The sequence below is a fragment of the Notechis scutatus genome, chromosome 9 (genome assembly GCF_049901735.1).
Source record: "Notechis scutatus isolate UNSWTSFEM ecotype Mainland chromosome 9, rNotScu1.2, whole genome shotgun sequence".
In the NCBI taxonomy this organism is placed as follows: Eukaryota; Metazoa; Chordata; class Lepidosauria; order Squamata; family Elapidae; genus Notechis; species Notechis scutatus.
In genome coordinates, this window is record NC_142017.1 from 23,151,162 (window position 1) to 23,165,936 (window position 14,775).

General features: G+C 41.7%; 1 protein-coding gene across 1 annotated transcript in view; it reads right to left on the reverse strand.

Annotated features, from left to right (window-relative positions):
- Nucleotides 1-14,775, reverse strand: part of KCTD19 (potassium channel tetramerization domain containing 19) — a 37,639-nt gene that overhangs the window by 7,802 nt on the left and 15,062 nt on the right. The window contains exons 11-13 of the mRNA XM_087971864.1: nucleotides 11,355-11,438; nucleotides 9,823-9,928; nucleotides 5,016-5,601 (exon numbers count right to left, since the gene is read on the reverse strand). Of these exons, the coding sequence (XP_087827990.1) occupies nucleotides 5,016-5,601; nucleotides 9,823-9,928; nucleotides 11,355-11,438 (776 nt within the window). The remainder of the gene's footprint in view (nucleotides 1-5,015; nucleotides 5,602-9,822; nucleotides 9,929-11,354; nucleotides 11,439-14,775) is intronic.

Here is a 14,775-nt window from a genome sequence, read left to right on the forward strand (position 1 = left end):
TCTACTTCTCTAGCCCTTCCTTATGTCTACAGAGTTTCCATGCTGCTTTGTGCTTTAAACTTCTTACTCATTTTGTTCTTTAAACTTCTTAGTCATCTTTCAGAGCCTCTCATCAACTCCATTTAACCATTAATTTTTGGTCTTTACCTTACTTTTAACCCAATCATTCCTTCATTTTTAATTTATTTTTCAAGGCAATCATTCATTCACAAGATGGCAGCAAAGCGTTTGAGTTTCATGCATCCTTGGCTTCTTGCTCCACTGTTTACTAGATTTACAAGCAGACCCCATGGTAAAACAAACAAAACACTAAAAAACATACATAGCACCCAAAGAATCAAGTTTTTTTAGTTGTAGTTGTGAAACTGGTGTGTGTATGTGTGTGTGTGTGTGTTTGTGTGTCACTGTATAGCACATGTTCTGCACATGTATTGGATGATAGTTTACAAAGGAAGGAAAGGCTTCCAGTGCCCACTGCAGCCAGGAGACAACGGAGGGCAGGTGAAGAGATCTGGGCGGGACAGGGCAGCCCGCAGGAAACCCGAAAACCAGCTGGAGCCACCTGATGGCCATGACAGCCCCAATGGAAGCTGCACATCGAGGCACCTTCCATTGCCCACCTGTGTGTCTTCAGGCGGGACATTGGAGCAGACCGGCTCTGGAGTGCAGCACCTTGCCTCATCCTCTGGGAGACAACCCCTCTGCCTTGGAGACCAAAATCAGTTCCTTTAGCTAAATTCTCTCTCACCCTCCTAGTCTGTATTAAGCACCCACCTCTCTTCTCCTCAGTTTCATTTTCCTCCTGGGAGAAAACGGATGCAGAATCTCTGGGTTCTGCCTTCTCAACATCACTTTTTCCAACAGATCATTTTTGACTTTCTAAGTACCAAAGGTCATTTTTTAAAATATTACATCTTTAAAAAACAACCTCTCTCTGTGTGTGTCTCCCTCCCTCCCTCTCTTCTCCAGGAACTTGGGAAACTCTAGAAAAATGAGATTATAAAAGCCTAATCTAGCACAATACCATTCAAAAACAAAAAAATCCAGATGTAACCAGTATAGTTGCATATTGAACTATCTGATAAACTGAATGACAAAAAGGATAAGTATAAACAAATGGAAAGATGGACTGAATCTGCAAAGATGAAGTCAGAAAGCTAAAGCTCAGAATGAACTAAGACTTTCAACAAATATAAAAAATAATTTTTAAAACTTTCTTTCAACATGTAAAAAAGAAGAAAAAAAGTAAAGGAAACAATTGGTCTACTACAAAGAGAAGATGGCAAGGACATGGCAGGCAGCAGAGAGAAAGCTGAACTGCTTAATTCATTCTTTGCATTTTTCTTTACATAAAAGGAAAAAAGAGTCCAAGCTACCAAAAGCAGAACTGTAAAAGACAAATTAGGAATACAAGTCAAAATAGGCAACATGGTAAGACAACACCTATCCAGTCTAGAACAGGTTGAAATTGCAGGACCAGATGGACTACATCCTAGAGTTCTGAAGGCATTGGCAGCTGTAATCTTGGAACCACCAAACCACATATTTCACAGTTCCTGGAACACCAGGGAACTACCAGACGACTGAGAAGAACTGATGTAATTCCCACCTTCAAAAAAGGGGAAAAATTGATCCAAGAAACTATAGAGTACAGACCAATCAACCTGACATCAAAACTGGGAAGATCCTGGAAATATAAATTATACAATTACCACATTTGGGACAATCAGACCATATGTCACTGCTTTTAGCACCAGCATGCATCCCTCTTAGGAGACGGGCTCTGCCTATAATAAAGACAGTGAAATCTTGGCCAGAAGATGCTTCCTAACAACTTCAGGACTGTTTTGAGAACACAAATTGGGACATCTTTTACCACCCTGACCTAGAGGTGCACAGTGCAACTGTTCTGTGCTATATCAAACACTGCACAGATACTATCACTGTGGATAAACGTATTAGGATCTATCCCAATCAGAAACCCTGGATGACCAAGGAAGTCCAGGGCCTCTTGCGTGACAGGACCTTTAGGTCCGGTGATGGGCAAGATAGTGTTGCCGGAGCTAATCTGAAGAAAGGTATTCGGAAGGCCAAGAATGATTATAAGAGGAAGATTGAGGATAATTTTTATAGCAATAACATGAGGCAGGTGTGGCGAGGGATTCAACAAATTACAAACCATCAACCAACCAATGTCATCCCTGCTGAGGGGGATGCTTCATTGGCAGAGGAACTAAATCATTTCTTTGATTGCTTTAAAGTGGAGACATCAGAGACAGATAAAACACAACTACCAGCCAACTGTAGCCCCCACCTCATTGTGGAGGAACAGGAGGTGAGGAGCATTCTGAGGGCTGTGGACCCTAGAAAGGCTGCCGGTCCTGACAGTATCTCTGGCCGAGTGCTTAAAGACTGTGCTGATCAGTCGGCTGGAGTCTTTACCAGGATCTTCAATCGGTCTTTATCCCAGTCCACTATTCCATCTTGTTTGAAGGCTTCCACCATTGTTCCGCTGCCAAAGAAGTTCCCTATCAATAACCTCAACGATTACAGACCAGTGGCACTCACTCCTATCATCATGAAGTGCTTTGAGAAATTGGTCTACCAGCACATCATTTCTGGTCTTCCGCATACATTTGATAAACATCAGTTTGCATACAGAAGAAATAGATCTACAGAGGACGCTATAGGCATCACTCTTCACACTGCTCTGACTCATCTAGAACAGCGGGGGGGCTATGTGAGGATGCTTTTTGTGGAATTTAGTTCTGCGTTTAACACAATTCTTCCACATAGACTACTGTTTAAACTTCTGGACCTTGGGCTTTCTAATTCAATCTGCCTTTGGATTATGGATTTCCTGTCTGGCCAACTCAGAGGGTCAGATTAGGTAATCATACCTCTCCAGCCCTTATTCTTAACACTAGTACACCACAGGGTTGTGTGTTGAGTCCCTTACTCTATACTCTTTATGTGCATGACTGCATTCCCACTCACGCTAGTAATACTATGGCTAAATTTGCAGATGATACAACAGTGGTGGGACTTATCTCCGGGGGGGAGGAGTCTGCCTACCGATATGAGGTGGACCAGTTGCTTTCGTGGTGTGAAGACAATAACTTGGCCCTAAACACCAATAAGACCAAGGAACTTATAGTGGATTATAGAAGGAACAGATCAGACCTCCAGCCCTTGCTTATCAATGGAGACCGAGGGGAGCAAGTGGCCAGTTTTAAGTTTCTGGGTGTTACCCTAAAAGAGGACCTGACCTGGGGTGCCCACATTACAGTCCTGGTTAAAGAGATTATACTACTTGAGACTTCTCAGAAAACAACAACTGAAAAACTGCTGGTGACCTTTTCCCGCTGCACCATAGAGAACATTTTAACATACTGCTGCACCCCTGTATGGTTTGCCAATTGCACAGGGGCAGATAGGAAAACACTCCAGAGGGTTAATGTCATTGCCCTGAAGATCATTAGTTGCCCTCTCCCCTCTTTGGAAGAGCTTTAGAGCTCCTGCTGCCTTAAGAAAGTTCAAAACATCCTCAAAGATCCATCTCATCCTAGGAACCCTTTTTCTGAACTATTACCATCTGGCAGACGGTATAGGATAATAAAAACAAGGAGAAATAGGCTGAAAAACAGCTTCTCTCCCAGGGCAGTAGCTCTTTTGAATTCTGCTGTATGGTGCAGTGTTGGTGTGGTGTTGGGGGTTTCCGGTTCAATGTGTGAAGGGTGAAGGATGTGTGTTTGTGTTTATTTTCACGGTCATGATGTGCACTGAAGACGGTGTTTGATTTCGTTGTACGAGGTGCAATGACAATAAAGTAAACTAAACTAAAAGTTAATCAAGCAACAAATCTGGAAACACCTAGAATGAGCAAAGCTATTACCAGAAACCAACATGGCTTTGTCAAAAACAGATCATGCCAGACAAATCTTATTGCATTATTTGACAAAATAACTAAATTAGTGGACCAGCGAAATGCTATGGGCATAGTATACTTCGTCTTCAATAAGGCATTTGATAAAGTAGGCCACAACCTACTATTTGTTACGATAGAAACTGTGGGATAGACAGCATCACCATTAGATGGATTAGTAACTGGTTGACAAATCACACTCAACCTGTAGTCCTTAATGGAAGTGCATCTACATGGAGGGAAGTCTGCCATGAGGGACCCCAAGGTTCTGACTTAGGCCCAGTAATCTTCAAAGGCATTTGGCCAAGTACACCATAGCCTACTTCTCAATAAGACAGAAACATGTGGCATAAAACTGCTGTTTCTCAAGGTCTGCCTTGGGCCCAGTATTCTTCAACATTTTGATAAACAATTTAGATCAAGGATCTTCAAACTTGGCAAGTTTAAGACTTGTGGACTTCAACTCCCCGAATTCCTGAGCTAACAAGACTGGGGGAGGAATTCTGGGAACTGAAGTCCACAAGTCTTAAAGCTATCAAGTTTGAAGATCCCTGATTTAGATGAAGGGACAGAAGGGGAACTCATCAGATTTGCAGATGACACCAAGCTAGGAGGAATAGCCAACACTTCAGAAGGATCTTGACAGACTTGAACACTGGGCCCTATCCAAGAAAGTCCAATTCAGTGGTGAGAAAAGTAAGGTTTTACACTTAGGAAAGAAAAACCATATGTTTTAATTACTCCAAAGATCATGACTATCTTGTGAAGAAGTCAATCGCTAAGCCACCTCCTGAACAGGATGCAATTAAAAATACAAGGCTCAGGGCAAAATAAATGTTTTCAAGATCTACCTACAATTTCTAAGGAATCCCTGACTTCTAGAATAAATAAGTTGTCAGAATGTTGTTGTGGCTTTCCTCCCTTCTCCCTTTACTTTCATTCCCATGGTTACCCAGCCTCCCTTGTGGCAGCCCCAGATCCGATTCAAGATGGATGGGGGCTGACATAAGCCATGGAGAACAGTCCCTTATTCCCAATCAAGCAAATCCAGAAGTCATTTACAAGCAGCAAGTGAAAGCGTTCCACTTACCCTTCTCTTTCTGGCCACTCTGTTCCTCCAAATTGCTTGGCTCATCTGCCTTTGCCAGCCAGCCCTGGGGAGGCAGGGGACCCTGCTTGCACAGTCCAGCCTTGGACAGATTTCCTGGTGCTCTTGGTGCTCCTTGTATGTCCACCTCATTACTAGAGAGCTCAGAACTGGAGGTCCTGGAGCAGCTGGCAGCGGGGGGCCTCACAGACAATGCTCTCCATTTAGAGTCTTCGCCAGATCCTGGTCCCTGGGGAGCCCCACAGCATCTGCAGTGAGCCATATCCCAGCCTTGCACCAGAGAAATGAGCTTCTGAATGGGGGGGTCACTGTTCTCCAGGGATTTGGTAAAGCTGCCTTTAGCTCCTCTTTTCTTGGGGGGGCTTCCTTCCTGTCGGAAAAGGCAGGAGTTTCCCCAGTCATCGGAGGAGTTGGATGTTTCCCAGGGATGTTTTCGCTTTGCTCCCTTAATGGGGGAAATGCTGGTGTACTTGGTGTTCTCTCTATCACTCCCTTCAACGGATTGTGGTTCTCTAGCTATATTCCAGTTATTGGCACACTGATCTAAATCCACAGCAAAATGCAGATGCTTCATAAAAGGAAGAGAAAAAAAATCAATTGAAGCATAATTAATAATGTATTCATTGTATTATAGCAAAGAGCCACAGAGGCGCAGTGGTTAGAATGCAGTAGTGCAGGCTCCTTCTGCTGACTGCCGACTGCCTGCAATCTGGCAGTTCGAATCTCACCAGGCTCAAGGTTCATTCAGCCTTCCACCCTTCCGAGGTGAGTAAAATGAGGACCCAGATTGTTGCGGGCAATATGCTGACTCTGTAAACCGCCTAGAGAGGGCTGGAAAGCACTACAAAGTGGGTATATAAGTCTATCAATTGCTATTGTTATTCTTCCTTATATAAATCCAAAGATGATTTCTGCTGAGTATATCTGCCACAGATTTTTTTCCAATGTAAACCATTCATTTCTAGCCTTCTAAAATATATACTTGGGGCCACAAACAGGAGTAGGTAGCGGTAGAGATCTTTTGCAGTCCTATAAACCAAGGATGTCAGACTCCACAGGATTGTACTTGGTATACTTATTATATTCTGAAATAACCACTAGAGTATACTTATTATATTCTGCAATAACCACTAGAGCAAAAAAATAAGACATTATAGAATTTATAGTTATAAGATAAAATAACCAAGTAGAGTTAAAAGCAGCAAGGTTTCTCCAATAAGAAAGGAAAAAACAAGAACTGAAAGGCCATATAGGTAGTCCTCAATTTAGAACCACGAGAGAGGCTGGAAATCTGGTCTTAGGTCACTGTGGTCTAAGTTGAGGCACCTACATGACTGTACCTGTGTTTTAGGCATTTTTCACTGAAGCAAAGCACTAGAGTTTTTTTTTTTTAGTAAAAGTTTTATTGGGTTTTCACAAAACATAATAGAAATAAAATATCTTTTTTTGAGAGTAGCATGACTCCAGGTTATCACATCTCCATACAGACATAATCTCAGTTACAGTTATTTTTGTATTCAATTTCATATCTTATCACTATTTTATCAATTTTTCAATAATTCTTCTCTTCCCTTACTTTCCTCAGCCTTATTTTATAATTATCTCATTCCTTTCTAATTCAATTACATATTTTTTTCTAAATTTCTATATCTTTCTAGTCATTATACTTGTACTTTTGTCTGTCCTACTTATAATTTCATAGATTCTTTTCCATCATCATCCCGAAAGGGAAGAGAAAGAAGAAAATTCCCTCCCCTTCCAGCCATTAAAAAGCAAGGTTCCCCCTATAATTACCAAATAAAGTGTGTCACCTTTACATTTTAAAATTATTATCCTTTCAAATCTCATTAAACATTTAATTTATACATTATACAATTATAACATTCAATTTCTAATATCTATTTTATATCGTATAACTCTTATCAACCGAATTCCGCTTTCCCTTAACAATACACACTTAATTCTAAAAAAAGAAAAAATATATAAAAATAATGAATAAAATGATTAATCCATTCAAATTCATCCTGACAACTGATATTGATTTCATTATAAACCTTTCACATTTCTCTTCAATTGTATTTTATAAATCCTTAAAAACAATTAAATTATTTTCATTCCTTCCCTTTCTTTCCTAGCAAGCATTCCATTACATCACAATACCAGTTTTATCTTTCACTTTAATCACCTATGATTCATATTTTCTAGCTCATTACTATTTCTAATATAACAACACTATCTCTTGTACCCTTGCAGAATCCTCTCTTTTAATTTATATTTTAACCATTATCTCTGTCTTTTAAGTAGGCTAATACCTTTAATCCTTGTCCGTTTCCCCTGTTTCTTTATTTCTTGTTTCCTGTCCCTTATAACTTATTTTCCTTTTTTCTTTCCCCTCTTTTTGTCCCCGTCTCTCTGATTCTCCCTTCTGTAATCCTCTCTTCTGCTTCTTCCTAATGTTATTTTTACTTTTTAAACTATTCTTTTTTTTAGTTGATTCCCCAAGGCTTAAATTTTTAACTCCTTTCCACCCCCCCTTTTTCCATTTTACCCCACATTGCGTTGTTTGGTCATTGAAGATGGCTTCTTCTTTGTCCAACCCTTCTTGTTCTTCAAGCGTTTCTTGTTGTTTTTCATAGTTCAAAATCACCATTTCAAAAAATTGAAGTGTGAAGCCAAAGGATCCTCTTCCCTCTTGCGACTCTTCTTTCATTTTTTTTAAGTTCCATTTTTAATTCCTCAAGGAGTACTGCCATTTTAAACACTTTTAAACAACCACCCAATTGATTTTAATTCAAACCACTAAAAATCCAACACCCAAAATTCCAAAAATCACCAAGTAATCCAAAGCTCTTTCTTCTTGCTTCTTTCATCCACTTTTCCTTTCTGGGGGCTCTGTTATATTGTAGCAAAGTTTCAGTTACAGTATATCCTTTGGAAATCTTTTTAAAGTTTCACAGTTAATTCTTTTTATTTCCAAGTGATATTCTCTGTTATTTCCAAGTCCACCCTTTCTTTTTCTTTCCACTTTCCTCCTTTTGTGGGCTTTAGATTGTCCAAAAAATCTTTATTTTCCCTTTGACACTTTAATTTCATTTTAGGATTACCTGTTAGTGTCAAAGTAAATCAACACAAATGTGAGACTTCCAGAAATCCTTCGTTTGAAACAGTAACTCTGAGACCAGCATAATCTCAAAGCTTTACTCAGAACAAAAAAGACTGGTATAGTCCGGTGGAATTTCAGTACTAACATACCTCCCACAAAATTCCACCTACCTCCACCCACTTTCACACCTCATTAATCACATGAACCAATTATTTTGCATGTACAATTTTTTACTACGCCACTTTCTGTGACCTTGACTTTCAAACTCATATTTTTTTCCTACTAAGAACTATGCCATTACATCACTTCCCTCCCAACACTGATGACAGCAATGAATTTCAGAGCTGACAACTAATTTCTTAGTTGAGTCTCTTTTTTTTTAACTTTCAAAGCCGATTGCAGCTATCAATGTGAGAAAAAATATTTGTTTTTCCTTTTCCCCTCTCTTCTCCGCCGCTTTAAAAATCTTCTTTTAGGAATAACACTCTTAATAATTTTAGTTCCAGGGTACCTTGCATGATGTTATCTCAGCTTAGCCCGGTCTGTCAAGCTCTCTCCCTTTGTCTTCCCTCCTGCTCAATCTTGTCCAGTTGGGTTCCTCTTTGAGGTGGCCGTTTCTGACCACCGCTGCAACCGCCTTCAGGAAAGGGAGTAATGCCAAGCTGAGGAGGAGAGAGATGCACTCCCCTCGACTCAGCTGGCGGTCTTCTTCAGCCCCGAATCCAAAGGATCGGGGCGCTCCAGTGGCAAGCACGGATCGAAACCACGCATGCTCGCGGATTTCATTCCATTGCCGAAGAAGCCCAAACCGGAAGCTCCAAAGTGCCATTCTTCTGAATGGGGGATTTTTTTGCCAAAAACCATCAAAAAGCATTGGAAGGCAGCACGAAAGATTGCAAAATGTGACCATGTGACAGTGGGATGCTGACTTCGTCATAAAGTCTTACCAAGCACCTGACATGTAGTCATGTGACAGAAATGTAGTCACGTGACAGTTTGCTACAGCTGGAAGTGCTGCAGGGGTCATAAGGCCGTAGTAACTCTGAATAGTGGTTAAAAGGCTGGTCTTAAATTGAGGGCTCCCTCAACGTTATTAAAGCTGATGGGAAGTGTAGAAACTTGCTCTGTCTTGCTGTCCATTATACTGCTATGTTTTGATTACAACCCCACCCCCACCCCGGTTTCCCCCTCCCTTTGTTTTCTGAGCCTGGCATTAACTTTTCTTTTGACCTGTGTTTCAAGGGGCAAACTTTTTCACCCTGTCATTGGAAGGATACTTTTTTCTGCAGTGCTCAAAAATGAGAAAGAAGAAACCAGCATGACAGTAGTAATAATAACAGCAGCAGAATAAAAGAGGAAGAGCTGAAGGGAAAAAAATCACAAAATACAAATAGAATGACTGTGGCAGAAGAAAGCAAAGGTAGTGCCAATGGTCAGAGGCTCCTTGGGTTCAATCTCAAAAATCTGGAGCACCTCATGAAAAAATCCCCATCAGTCAATTGCAAAAGGCAGCTTTGACTTGGAACAGCCGACATCCTGTGATGACACTTTTAACAATATCAAAGAACACCTGTCTATTCCAGGTCCTTGGCAAGGACTCAACAGCTGGATAAAAATGCCAAATCCAAACATCTGAATGACTATGTGACCAATCACAACAATAGTAATAATAAACAATAACATTACATCTTGAAGGACTTCATTGGAACCAGTATCCTTCTCTGATATTGGAGACTCCAGGTTTCTAACGGGATAAGCTACATGTTGAACTTCTTGCTGTTGTACCCATAATCTGGAACACAAACATTTTATATCTTTTTAGGAACCACTTTCTATGCCTCAATAATATTGGTGGTTGTTAAAATTCTCCTATTAAAGGCTAGAAGTCAAGAACAGGATAAAACTATGTGAATATTTTTTTAGTTTAGTTTAGTTTAGTTTTACTTTATTGCCATTGCACCACGTACACCGAAATCAAACACCATCTTCAGTGCACATCATGACCATGAAAATAAACACAAACACACATCCTTCACCCTCCACACATTGAACCGAAACTCCTGATTGCACACCAACACTGCACCATACAGCAGAATTCAAAAGAGCTACTGCCCTGGGAGAGAAGCTGTTTTTCAGCCTATTTGTCCTTGTTTTTATTATCCTGTACTGTCTGCCAGATGGTAATAGTTCAGAAAAAGGGTTCCCAGGATGAGATGGATCTTTGAGGATGTTTTGAACTTTCTTAAGGCAGCGGGAGCTCTAAAGCTCTTCCCTTTTTCCTAAGGTGCAGGAGAAAAAGATTTTGAGGAGCAACTGACACTTTCAAATGCTTGGCCAAAGCGCAAGATATCCAACTTTTGCGTATTGTTCAAATATCCTCTCACCCCACCCTGGTGGCTTAAAACTGCCCCCCCATGCATTCCAAAGGGAGGGGCTTCTCTGAGACAGTCCAGCCTTCGCTCAGTGTGGGAGGGGAAGCGAAGGGGGGGCTGGGGTTTCTGCACCTCTCCCATTTTTTGTTTTTCCTCACCTCGAGTTCCTGCTTCCTACTACAGTCTTCTGGTCCTAGCTGATGACTGATAAGAGGTTAATCAATAAATCAATCAATCAGAATAGAGCTGGAAGGGACCCTGGAGGTCTTCCAGTCCAACCCCCTGCTCAAGCAGGAGACCTTGTAGAATTTGAGACAAATGGCTGTCCAGTCGCCTCTTAAAAACCTCCAGGGATGAAGCACCCCCAGCAGGTCGTCCTCAACTGAACACTGTTTGTTTAGTGACCGTTAGAAGTTGCAACCCCACTGAAAAACATGACTCCTGGGTGTTTTTCACTGTTACGCCTGTTGCAGCATCCCCAGTTACGTGACGCTTGGCATTTATGGAGGTCGAGGTGTCTCTGGGGGTCACACGATCCTTTTTGCAGCCTTCTGATGAGCAAAGTCAATGGAGAAGCCAGATTCACTTAACAATGACATTACTAGCTTAACGACTTCGGTGATTTGCTTAACAACTATGGCAGGAAAGGTTGCAAAATGAGCAAAACTCACTTAACAACTGTCTTGATTAGCAACAGAAATTTTGGGCTCAATCGTGGTTGTAAATCAAGGGCTACCTGTAGTACACTGAATTTTATTTATGCTGAGCAGCAAATGGGAAATGCGCCCACGGGGGAGGAGGGGGAGAGAGAGAGAGAAATACATACATACATACGTACATACATACCTGTACATGTCACACTGAGCCAGAGCCTCCAGCAGAGAAGGGATCTGGTACTCTATCACTTCCTGGCACAAAAGTGACCATTCCCTGTCATGAGGTGAAAAAGCAAATCACGTCAAATCAACTGTCCTGAGATTCCCCATTAACCTTTCCTAAATGTTACAAAAGGAAAAGAAATTATTTTATTGATGATTTTACCATTGACACATAGTTGAGAACCTGTTGAAGTTCTGTCTTTCCACCCTGGAAGGCCGCCTGATTCTTTCAGAGGGTCCTCCCAAGCATTGCCTGATACCCAAACAAAGCCAGGGCAGGGAATCTAAGCCACTTGAATCTAAGGCTCCCCAGCTCATGGACCAAATGGGCATGGAAGCCATGTTAGTCCTGGAGGTGGCAGAGGTTTGTAACTGTGCAATTCTAAGTTTATTATTATTTATTTATTAAATTGTTTGCCACCCATCTCACCACAAGGCGATTCTGGATGGCTTGTATTAAAATGAAACCATAAATATATGAATATACAAAATCATATGCAAATTACAATAAAATATAAGTTATAACTAAAGATGGGGAGGAAGGTGTGCAAGGGGGGGAGGTGGAAGCTGCTATCAGTCGATCAACCACCCCCAGCATGAAATTCCCCCATTGGGACCAATTGGCACGGCCAGGTTTAAATTCTGAAAAAGAGGGGAACTGAAAGGAACCGGGGGAAATCCCCACCTGAAACTGCCTCAGTTCTCTTTGTCAGGGTATCCTGCTCCCTGGTTTCTAGCCAGGCAAATGAAAGTGAACCAAAATCTACTTAACGAACTGAACGATCAATTGAGCTATAAAATGAATGTGATCCATTTCCTTTCAGTAGAAGATAGCTGTGCATCTTCCAAAGATGCAAGAGGCAACTGGACTTTCTTTGCTTCTCTTTGAAATGTCTTCAAAGGAAAACCAGGAAGTCCAGTTGCCTCTTGAAAAAGCACCTTTGAAACAACCATGACCTGGAAGACTGAGAATCTCCAGAGACATAACCAAGCTCGGTATAGAGAACAAAACAATCGTTGAAAATAACAAATTAAATCAATTGTAACTTCATAATATAATAAGCCCCAAAGCCCATGATTTGTTATAATCATATTTAATTTATAAACATCCCAACTGGTTTAGCTGAGACCCTTCTGAGCACATCAGAGGGGAGCTGGGAGGAAAAGGCCTGGACCTGGCGAGGCTCCCCTGACTGGTGGCAGAACCAAGTGACCCTGGCTCAGGAAGTGGGTCAGGTGCTGGGGGAGAGGCTTTCCAAGACACTGGTGGTGCCCTTGTGCCCTCCCCCTGCCCTGCTCTCTTTCCCAAGTCCACAGCTGATGGAGCAGGGAAAAATAAAGGAGGTCTGGAATAGCACCAGCCAACCAAAGGGCAAAGTGAGGTCTCTGGGATCCCGGCCAAGCTCCTCATCTCCGGAGAGACCTGAAATGGGCTTAGGGGGAAACAGAACAGGGAAGCTGAAGATAAGCAAAGGAAGCTTGGAACCAACTTCCAGCAGAGACAGGGGCTCGGTCATCAGCAACTGAGTTTAAACATGCCCGGGATAAACATTTGTCTATTACCTGACAAAAAAAATAAAAAATTAATAGAATATTAAAAGAAAAGTAACAAATAAATAAAAAAGAAAGCAAAAACCAGTAAACTCAAGGGGCAGCCTTGACGGACCACTAAATCTTTTTCTGCCATCAGTTTTCCATGCTTCAAAGACAACCATGTCCTATCCCTGTTCCATTCAATCTGAAACTGGATTTGCAACTGGATGCACAAGGCTAATGAAGCATTCCAAAACCAGGAAAGAAAGAAAGAAAGAAAGAAAGAAAGAAAGAAAGAAAGAAAGAAAGAAAGAAAGAAAGAAAGAAAGAAAGAAAGAAAGAAAGAAAGAAAGAAAGAAAGAAAGAAAGAAAGAAAGAAAGAAAGAAAGAAAGACTATGCCTGGAAGCTGTCTACAAAAGGCTCAATACAATATTGATTTCAGGGTCTTTAGTTTCAGAGCAGTCCATCTGGCTCGAGTTTTATAAATGATCTAGGTGAGAGGATAAAAGGGGAACTCATCAGATTTGCAAATGACACCAAAACGGGGGGAATAGCCAACAGTCCAGAAGGCGGCCTCAAGACTCAGAAGGATCTTGACAGACTTGAGCATTGCACCCTGTCCGACAAGAAGCAGTTCAGTGATGAGAAAAGTCTGCTCTTGCACCTAGGTAGGAAGAAACCAAATGCACAGGGGGAGAAGAGAAGGTACCTGCCTTCTATTCTATATCTGTGGCAATAGTAATTGAGGGGATCTAGGCGTCTGAGTGGATCACCACTTATTACGAGTTAGCTGCCAGAAAAGCCAACACATTTCTAGGATGCATCAACAGAGGAACAGCATCAAGATCATGAGAAATGATAGTGCTGCTCTACACTGCGCTAGTGAGGCCACATTTGGAATACTGGCTGCATCCAGTTTTGGTCACCATGATACAAAAATGATATTGAGACTCTAGAAAGAATGCAAAGAAGAACAACAAAGATGATTTGGAGGCTGGAGCTTAAGTCATATAATAAACAACTAAGGGAACTAGGTTTATTTAGCCAAATGAAGAGAAGGCTGAGGGGAAACAACATAGTGATCTTCCAATACTTGAGGGGCTGTCACAGGGAAGAGGACATTAATTTATTCTCCAGAGCACCTGTGGACAGGATAAAAAGCAGCGGGTGGAAGCTTGGCAGAGGGAGATTCAGCCTGGAAATAAGGAGGGATTTTTTTGATGGCAAGAATGATTAATCAGCGGAACAGTTTGTTTCCCAGTGTTGTAGATTCTCCATCATTGGAGGTTTTCAAGACTGGTCAACCATTTGACCAGAATGGTATAAGATCTCCTGCCTTGGGCAAGGGCAAGACCCCGAGGTCCCTTCCAGCCCTATGATTCTGTGATTCCACTCTGTACTTCTGGTTACTGGATGTTTGGAAGACTCTGGCCTTCAGTTACAGCTTGGCCAGTTCTACATTAAATCCTACATAGTCCCTTCACAGTCTGATTACTATTACAATGCAATCTACACAGGGTGCCCTTGAAGACAATTCAGAAGCTGTAGCTGCTCCAGAATGCAGCAGTGCAGGCCGTATTGGGCATGGCTCGCTACACTCAAGTAACACCACTATTACACAAGCTGTCCTAATTGTGAGTGGTATTCTGCTGCAATTTACGATGCTGGTTCTCCCCCTGAAGGCCGCCATAGCATAAGGCCAGATTATACAGTACAATTTCCCACATCTCTGCCTGACTTCCATCCATCCGTCGAAGCACGAGAGCAATGCCTTTTCTGTTGCAGCACCTGGACTTTGGAATGACAGCCCCGCCCCCAGAGATCCCTGTAGCACTAACCCAGGAGTGCCAAACTC